At 25.2% G+C, this 10,639-nt stretch overlaps 1 protein-coding gene across 1 annotated transcript; it reads left to right on the top strand.

The window, feature by feature from the left end:
* The first annotated feature begins 2,020 nt into the window (after window positions 1–2,020).
* LOC132943092 (protein zyg-11 homolog B-like) lies at window positions 2,021–9,033 on the top strand. Its single transcript, XM_061011897.1, has 13 exons — window positions 2,021–2,521; window positions 3,279–3,473; window positions 3,649–3,868; window positions 4,346–4,526; window positions 4,807–4,952; window positions 5,081–5,221; window positions 5,304–5,528; window positions 6,147–6,255; window positions 6,331–6,480; window positions 6,690–6,876; window positions 6,955–7,232; window positions 7,331–7,463; window positions 7,567–9,033. The coding sequence occupies exons 1-13, from the start codon at window positions 2,268–2,270 to the stop codon at window positions 7,604–7,606; spliced, it is 2,259 nt and encodes a 752-aa protein (XP_060867880.1). The 5' UTR covers window positions 2,021–2,267; the 3' UTR covers window positions 7,607–9,033.
* Window positions 9,034–10,639: the final 1,606 nt, after the last annotated feature.

The following is a 10,639-nucleotide window of genomic DNA, read 5'->3' as shown; positions in this document are numbered from 1 at the left end:
TAAAGTAACTATATTATACTAGTTAGCTGCTAACTAACTATTATTATATAGTATATTATACTCTCTTCAAAATATCAATGACAACTATAATAGCGGCCATGCAATGCAAAACAATGTAATTGGGCTCGTCCCGTATTTAATATAAATAAATAAATAAATAAATAAATATTAAATAATATACCATAATATTATGCAGTCATGCAGATATGGCAATATTTACAAATATTTTTTATCGTGATAATTTATATAATTTATGTCAGCAAACACGATTTAAGATATTATACAGGTTGCGTATCGAACTTCTATAATTTGACCGGTGAACTAACTATCGAAAACATATAATTATAATTATATTAAAATATATCAATAACTTATTGACAAATAAATAAACTAATGGTTAAAATTGTATTTATTTGTTCAATTTAATGTTCAATAACTGCTTATATACCTATTTCAATTTAACATAATAACGTAGTATAATATTATAGTATTAGCTTGGTTTATATCTATAAAATAATAATAATATATTCCATCTATTTTATATTAATCTTATGAACATTATATTATTTACATTTTAAATATTTGATAGTGCATTTACGCATTAAACTTGAAATAAAATAGGCCCCCCGGGCGAATAGTGGCGTACTCTGTTGAGAGATTTCCGAACTCCTGGATTGCCGTACATTTTCAAGTCATTTTGGCATCCGTTTTTTACACTGTGTGCTAGGTAAGTGGTATCCCACGGCATTCCCGTGTGCGAAGTGGATTTATAAATCCATTATGCCCGTGTGATAATTATAAATGGACTATCTCACGGACTAATTATAATTATATCTCAGTCCGTGGCCTATCTGTTCTTTAATATACACATTCCATGACATACAGGACTGGTATCGAAAACATTATCAGTGATACCCAAATATTTCTAGAGGTACATGCGTAGTACTTAGCGCTATCTGTGTTAGGAATTAGACAATACTCAATTTTCATAATATTCATAGTACACTGGTTCTACAATTATTTAATTTGATGTTTTCTTTAAAATAATTACAAATAAATTAACATTAATTATTTTAAAAAGTACAGGTATATTTGTTTGATGCTTAGTACAAATTACTGAAGTAAAAATGTCTAAACCAATTTAAAAGTTGAAAAATGTTGTGATTTCACATGAGTGACTTTATGTGGTTAGAGATGGTACTAATAGGATTAATAATGTATTTGTGTGATATTCAATGCAATGTATTTAAAATTTAAGATTTTTTTATGACTTAAGACAATAATATCTAACTATTACCATGACTTAATACTTCAAGACCACACTTTTACTGATTGGTATTATTACCAGGTATAACGGCTTGCTAAAATATTGGTTTACTAAATCAAACTTTATTTTAAAAAATATTATATGTATAGATAAATATAAATAACCAACTGTGTATATTTTATGAAAATAAAAAAATAAATTATGTTAAATACTTTATTTTACTTTTTACAAATCATTAGGTCCATTATAAGTAGTAATCACATCTGCAATAGAAAAATGCTCAGCACAGACATATAAGCCTCTCCAACTGAATTCCTATTTATTTTCCGTACAATTTCGTTCCTAAATAAAAATCAGTCACGAACTTTGAACATGTGAAGCACAGTTAAATCAATTTACAGTTAAGACTTTAAGTTAAGCCTGATGGGCGATGGCACGTCTACAAAATATACTAGCCAGTAGCCACTATAGGTTTAGGTTACTAAAAATACAATTTTAATAATAGATTATAATTTATAATAATATATTAATATTTAAAAATAATTATTTTAGTACGTTGCCAATGAACTCAACAAGAATGCGCTAGCAACAACACCTGTACCATTAGAAACATTTGACGACCAGCCTACTACCACTACCCCTCGACCATGTCGATTCCAGTTCTATATCTTAGCCCGTGACATGGCTTAAGATAAAGCCATGGTCCGTGATAATATCTATGAATGCATTTCCCGAAAAGATAATAATATCACAGAATAGTGATAATACTACACAATACCTATTAAACGATCAAAATATTGTTAACTGTTATTCAGTCTTCAGTCTTCGTCGAACATGTTAAATCAGCTGACTTTTATAGTATAATAATGTAACTTTCGTATTAACTTTTGAGAACTCATCGGTTAACATTAAGGGCTTAACATAGCATCGTACTATATTAATTTTTTTGTGATTGTTATTATTTTTTATATTTAAACTACAAGAGATTTTTCTATCCGTAATGTACGCCAATCCTGAAACACTGAAGGATTTGTGCATTGACTATGTCTGCGACAACATTGAACAATTTTACATGGCAGAACAAGATATAAGTGAAACTGACCTGCAGCCTTCTGAACCTAAGTATATGTTCTGGGACAGCAATGTATACTTGCCAATGGAGGTGTCAGAGATGTTGTTGACAAAACTTAGTGTACGGAATAAACTTAATGATGAAACACTATCACTATTCAGCCATAAAAATGTCTATTTGAGGTTTGTTGATAGTTTTTTGTTTTTTTCACTATAAGTACAGCGAAATAAATAATTATAGCTACCTACTAATTCCTACTAATTTATGAATACCCTCTGTTGTTAATAAATGAGAAAAGATACTACTTTTTAAACAGACCTTTTATTGTATTGGTTTATAAAATAATATTGAATTTTTCAATGTAATAGTACCTAGTTAACTAATTTAATTTATTTATACAAAGTAAAATTCTTTCTGTTTCGACATTAGGCACTTTTTAGTTTATTAAGTAAAGGTAACACACTTATGCTGGTTTGCAAGAACAATCACTAAACATTTAACAAATCATTGTGAGCTAATGGTCCCTTCAACATGATTTAATGGCCCATGAATGGACCATTAAATTAATAAATTTTTAATGCAACTCGGCATTAGCCACTTAGGTATCTACTAAAATTTGTCAAGACGGTAAGTATAATGGCTAATTTTGTTGTAATAATACCTATTATATATATTAATTTGTTGCCAACAGTTAATTTGTATCTATAGGTACCTAATCTTTTATAATATTTGAATTATTCATGATAAGAAATGATCACTGATGTTATATTTAATACCTAATAAACATTAAAAATGATCAAAAACAAAAAATGTGTTACATATTTAAAAAATATTAAAATATTTAGCTGTCTATTTCAAATCAAATTTATTACCTAGTATTATTTTTATGTAATTATCATATTATAATTATTATATATTGTAATAATTTTATATTTTTAGGCATGTCACACTACCAAAAACAAAAAATTTGACTACAAAAGGACTAAGAACGTTAAGAAAGCATAAAATAAAAAAACTAAAAGTTTATGGTTTGGACTGTCCAGTAAATGAACTCGTTGGTTTATTAGGTGAATGGACGACACAGAATTTAGAATCACTATGTGTCTCCAATAGTTCATTCATTAGTGATTCTTAGTAAGTTTTTGGTTAAAGGCTTTAATACATGTTTAGTTTAATATTAAAAGAATAATTGATAATTTAATTTAATAATTTTTTACCTATACCTATAGCGAAAAAAATTTTAAGTAGGTGTTCATTTTGTTATCACAAATTATTATCCATTATTTATTAGCTATTATATGTTTTTTAGTGACTTGAAATTTTGTGTAGCTGTCTCATTATCAAAATTAAAAAACCTACGTTCACTTGATGTAAGTAATACTGAGTTTAGTACCAACAATTTAATTGCTGTGGTTGAAGATTTGCCTCATTTGGAGTCATTAGATATTTCTAATACAAAAGTTGACACACTTTCACCCTTGGGAAAGAAGAAAAACCAATTAAAAAAATTAAGCGTGTACAATTTAAAGGTAAAAACAAATTGTTTTTATTAACATAGTTTAAGAAGAAAAATAATAGTTTTGTAACAAACAAGTGTTATCCAAGGTTTTATAAACAATTTACTACAATAATTAAGATAGTAATAACTAATAAGTAAAAAAAGATTTTCAAATTTTAATTTACAAAATATATATTATATATTCATATAATTAGTAGGTATATAATATATGATTTATGAATACTTAATAATATATTTGTTTGTATAACATATGTACAGTGAAACTTGTATACTACAAAGTCTCGTGGGCAATAAATAAAATTTCTATTATAGTGAACTTTATTAAATATAATTAAATACATTTAGTTCTAATTTGGTTTGGTTCATAAAAATAATTTGGCAAACAGAAAATGTTGTTAAATAGAAGTTTGTTTTATGGAAGTTTCACTGTGTATGAGTGTATAAAGTTTAATTATAAAATCATGATTTTTGGTTAATTTTATCATAGGAAGCTACAATGCATTTGATTGCCTTTAGTCCACTTAAATGTATGACATCGTTAACACATTTGGATTTATCATCTGAAAAATATTCTCATCCGTTTGAGAATTTTAGCTGTGATACACCTTGGTTACAATTCTTGACTGATCCTGATTGGTTACCCAATTTGGTTTCATTGGATATATCTGGTTAGTTTTAATGTATTGTATTGTAGACTATCTTAACTTGCAAGGCCATATCATTAATTTTACTGTGTATGAAACAAAGTATGTTTATCAATCACATATTTTTTGTACACTTAATATGTATCCTTAATTTATTTATTTGTAAAAGTTAATAGATCTACCTATTCTAAGGATTTTAATAATTTATATTTTGATTTATTTAAGGATTAATACTTATACCATGGGAGTATATTATTTGTACCGATTTATACTTAATGTTTAAAACTTGAATTAAATTTTTTAGGAAGTGATAATGTTGGTCCAAGAATCATGCAAGATTTTTTGACTACTCATAAAAAGTTAAGATTTTTAGGCTTAATGCATATGGATGATTGTGGTTTGGCCATGTTCACAGTTCCCACTCATCCATTATATAATCGAGACTTAGTAGTTAGTATTATTTAAATATATTATATTATGTATATATTAATAATAAACTATGATTTATTAATTCAACACTTCATCGTTTTAATAAATTAAAATAAAAAAAATAAATTATTTCATATTAATGTGTTTAGGTTACCGGTGTTGTGACAGAAGAGCAATTATTAACTGGCTTGAAACGTTATAAAAAACGTCCAACATATATTCAAAAATGTCTTTACCACTTATTTAAATGGACTGAAAAGTATAACTACCCAAAAGTTGACATTATCCAAGTAATTTAAATTACAATAATTAGCATTGTATTATTTTTAAATACTTTTTTTTTATTTGTAATTTTGGTTTTTGTTGTATTAGTTAATTTTAAATGTGATGAACTGTCTTTCTGACAGTTTCCCAGTACAAATGGCAGCAACTGCTTGTCTTTATAATTTAACCAAGAGTGATCTAGCTTTAAACATACATCCTAGTGTTTTGGCTAAAGTAGTGGAAGCAACATTAGATGCCATGGAACGTTTTCCCAATCATAACCAGTTACAGAAAAATACGCTGTTGACATTATGTAGTGATCGTATACTACAGGTATGTATATCATAACTCATTAAACGATATTAAAGTGGTGTTTATATTGGATATTTTTTAAATGAATGAATTTATTTAATTATTTTAACCAGGGAGAATTACATGGCTTCATCCACATAAACTTTTTTTCAGTTTTTACTTATATATTTGAAATAATATTACAGCTTAACGATTTCCATTTATTCAGTAATATTAAATCATCTATACATAATATATTATTAGGTATTATTATTTTCATTTGAGTGCATTATACTTTTGTAATTTGTTTAAACAGCCGAAGTATAATAATATGAAACGACTATTAGAAAACTATTTTGTCTATTTTAATGAAAAACATTGAGTCGTAGATATTATGTTTTAAATTATATGGTAACGTAATTAAATGCATCAGTTATTAGTAGCAACAGTTGCCTATTTCGTTATGCGAAAATGTTCCTGCACATTTTGATTTGACTCCCCCACCCTCTCATGGTTGAAAGATATTTCCAATATTCTAGTTAAAAAAAAATCATAAATCAGGTCCCTTCTCTTTTGTGACTGTATACAACCATATATTGTATAATTTGTAAAATTTAATCAAAATTTCCTTTAATAATATTAAATTTTGGTGAATATCAGGATGTAAAAATGGATAAGTTCAGATGTGCAAAATTAGTCTTGGATTCCTTACATTTTTTTAATGATAACGTCATGAACCGCATGAGTGTTGCAATCTGCAGTATATTAGGTAAAGCTTTTACTATTTTTTTTTATGGACTAGTTGAGTAATTATTTTTGATTTAAATTTTTTTATATTTTGTAGCTGCAAAAATTTCTACATCTGAAACATCTCAATTAGGATCTAACCCAAGGTATATGGCTAAATTGTTATCAATAGTATTTGAAAAACTGTCTACTCGAATTGTTGATGTGACTATGAAGTTCACACTAAGCGCACTTTGGAACCTGACTGGTAATAATAATTTAAAAATATGACATGATGTTTTTGAATACATTAAATTTATGTATGCATATTATGAAAGATGTATTAATATAATTTCCATTGATAACAGGAATAAGAAAGTAAAAGAAGTCTATATGTCTTACATAATAATTTAACTTCAATTCAATATAAAAATTGAAGTAAACACTTAATTGATTAACATTACTTTTATTTTTAAGATGAATCCCCTACGACATGTAAAGTTTTCATTGATGAAGGAGGGTTAGCATTATATATGAATATATTAAATACGTTTATTGGTGATAGTACTGTAGAAACTAAAGTACTTGGTTTAGTAAATAATATTGCTGAAGTACCACATTTGAGAAATATGCTATTTAGCAATGATATTATTCCCACTCTAAGGTACTGTAGTAGATTTAATTTACTTTGTACATGTATTCATGTCATTACTAATTATATAATATAAATTATTTATTGCAGACGTTTGTTGCGATCTGTACAAATTGATGTAAGCTATTTTGCAGCTGGAATAATTGCTCATTTAGCATGTGAACCTAGTTGGGAAATGTACACTGTGAATAATAAAGCTGAAGTGTTAGAAGAACTACGATATACTGTAAAGCACTGGGTGCCACCTGAGGGAGAAATGGTTGCATACAGATCTTTCCAGCCTTTTATTGGGCTACTGAAATCAATCAATACACCACAGGTTCAGCTTTGGGCTGCATGGGCCATACTTCATGTTTGTACTAAAAATGGTTAGTGTATTTTATATATATTTGTACTAAACTTGCACCAAAATGTAAACAATTTTTTTTATTTTTTTTTATATGTATAATAATTATAACATTTTTAGGTAAAAAATACTGTGACATGCTCAATAACGAAAATGGTGTTAACATTCTTCAAACAATTGCTTTTGATAAGTCAGTCGATCGTGAAGTGTGTGAACTATGCTATAGTATATTAGACTTGATGAATAAATTTAGGTAAGCTTAATAAATCAAAATCAAGCTTTCAAATAATGATGAAATATATTAAACTGTACATTATGAGTTGTGATACCATGATTATAATTTATTATGTTTATAGGAAAGTTTCTAACCCAGTACAACCAACTGATACATTTTAGTTATTCATCTTACTTGCTATATTCCTTTAAATTAACAATAACATTTATTATTTTTATTGTTATATCTTAAACTATTATTGTGATTTTAATTATTTCTTGATTTTTGTGCTTTAAATATTGTAAAATTTACTATTAAAATTTATATAGAAAAAAAAACATTGAATCAAAATTTGTTTAATATATTTTACTAATTATACTTAGTTTTTAATAAAAAATTACTAAAATTAGTATCCAGAATGAATTTTGCCATTTGGGACTTCAGATCTACTAAATTTCTATCTAAAATGATATGTATGAAGAAATATACTTCTAATATTTTAGTAATGTAATAAATGTATAATATTTACCAAAATTTAAAAGTTCACTTTGAAATATTTTTTCCTTTTATCAAGTAGGTATCTTATATCTAACATATTTAAACCTTGAGCTTAAAAAAACACTTGTCAATGTTTAGTTGAACAATAAAGCATTTTTTGTTTTAGTTTACCTATTAAATATGATAATTATAATTCCATTATCAATTAGTTTTAATATGAAACCATTGATATAATATATGCTGAATAACAAAAATTAGAATTCTAGTGTATCCATACAACAATTTTGTCGAAAATGTTTCAAGCGTCAAACTTGAATTTTCAAAATAAAATTCTAATTTCAGTTTGTTTAGTGACTGGCTGTGGTAAATTCACTGGTAGACCGCATACTACATGATAGCCTGTTTAGCTTTTATAAACAAATGTTCTCTCTGTATTATGAATATAACAGTAAAGATTAAGTTGTATGGATTTACCATTATTTGAACACTTTTCTGCAGTTAAACATTGTTAATTATTGACCAATCTTAAGTCATAAATCACCACTAGGTTACATTGTGGGTAATACTTGTATTTGAGAATTATGTATTTTTAATATAGTGTAGAAAAAAACATGGAATTTAGTAAATTAAAATTATAAAATATTAATATAAGTTCACATATAATAGATTTTTACCTGTTCTAATTTAAATAATATTAAAATATTTTACTCAATAACAATATTTAATTTAAAAACATAAGAAGAAGATAGATGGTATATTTTATAGTTATTTCTGACTTCAAATGTATATTAATTCAATGCATGTGGTGTCTCACAATGAATAAAATATCTAAAAAAAAAATAAGATTATTTTTATAATATACTTCTAACGAATATGTTTTAGTTGTATAGTACCTATATTATATTTTATTTTGTATTTTAGAATTTTTACAATATTACTTGTGTATAAAATAACACTAAAGTTTTTCCAAATAATTTCAAACTTTTTTTAAATTTAATTATTATTTATGTGAAATAAAACTAATTTTTAAGATTGTCTTAAATTGTATTTATAGTTTAAATTTAAATTTCTAATTTTTTTTTGTATGACATTAAACTCAGTGATTTTAATAGTATTTAACTCATTATTAGTGATACTTTATTTTTCATATCATTAATATATTCTACTATTTATAATATTTTAAAACACCATGATTATCTAATAGTTATCCTATCATAAATAACAGTTTTTAATCACACGAGAATGTTGAGTAACTAATATTTAAAAAATAATAATACATACCAAAAATGTTGTGATAGTAGTTCACTGTTTGATAAAATATAGTATGACTAGTTTAATCTAATAATTATTTTAATTCGTAAAAATATTTAAAATTGGATTAAAAGCTCAATCTTCACACATTTATAATTTTTAAATAATCAATTCCAAAAATAATTTTGATTAATCTGTTATCTCAACTTATTGATTACAACTTATATACATGTCAAACTATATATTACGATTACACTATTTGAGGCCTGAGCACTTACGTAATATAACCTCCAATGAAATATAATCATTGTTTAATATTAATATTATTATTTGTTAGACAATCTAAGAATGAAGACTCAAATTTTAAATCATTTAGATCTCTGTAATATTAATTAATAATTATATAAATTTATTGAAGTATTTTAAGCAGTATTTTTTTATTTTATTTCTATTGTTTTATACATGTTAATAATTCAAAATTAAAATATAATGTTACTTGAGAATAATTTTCTGACCTTTATAATATTACTTATTGCATCATAACACATTATATTAGGAGAATATATTTGTATAGCATTGTGACTAGTAGAAATTTATAGTTATGATATTAAACTATCAATCTATTTTCATGTAACCTGTTCGTGAAATGTTAAATAATACAATATTTGATTTTAAATTTTAATGCAATAGTTATACTTATATTGTATTTTGATATGTATTTTATTCCAGGGCCTTGCACCCGAATTAACTAGAACACGTAATACCCTTAACAAATCAAACACCCAAAAGCCATATAACCCAAATGAATCTATTTTCAAAATACCCAAATTAACCGAAACTCAAATAATCTTTTATTTTACAATCTTCATATGATATTTAAATTTGTAAATTATATTTTATGTGGTGAGTTCAATTTTGTAGTTAATTATTTGTTTAATTACAAGTTATAACAATATTTTGACAGTTAAAAATTTAAAAAATATATCTAATAAAAACAACTAAAAATTATGTTTTTTCTGAACTTCTAAACACTCGTATTAACTAGTATTAACCTGAATAATAACGGTTATTATATTTTTTTATTCTGGTGTTTGAACACCCAAAACCAGATACCGGAATAAATCATTCAGGTGCAAAGCCATTTTTATTTATACTAGAAATTTAATAGAATATAGATAAATGTATATAATTATGGTAAGCTATATCTGCCGTCGGGTAGTCCATTTTTGGTTAATTTTTCCCAATTAGTTTATTAATAATATTTTATTAATCTTTATTATACTGGAACCCCTTTAAAATCTTAAGTGCTTATGTACATGAATCATTGGGATTTAACAAATTAACAATCATTTAAATATTTTTTGAACATATATGTCTGGCTTAAGTACAAAGTCTTTTACAAATGTCATTTTAATCATTCTATTAGCAATTATATTTTCTAGGTCATGATTCATTAACGCTAAAGT

Source organism: Metopolophium dirhodum, chromosome 4, assembly GCF_019925205.1.
Source record: "Metopolophium dirhodum isolate CAU chromosome 4, ASM1992520v1, whole genome shotgun sequence".
Lineage (NCBI taxonomy): Eukaryota > Metazoa > Arthropoda > Insecta > Hemiptera > Aphididae > Metopolophium > Metopolophium dirhodum.
Note: the sequence above shows the minus strand (reverse complement) of the source record. Positions and strands in the feature narration are given on the sequence as shown.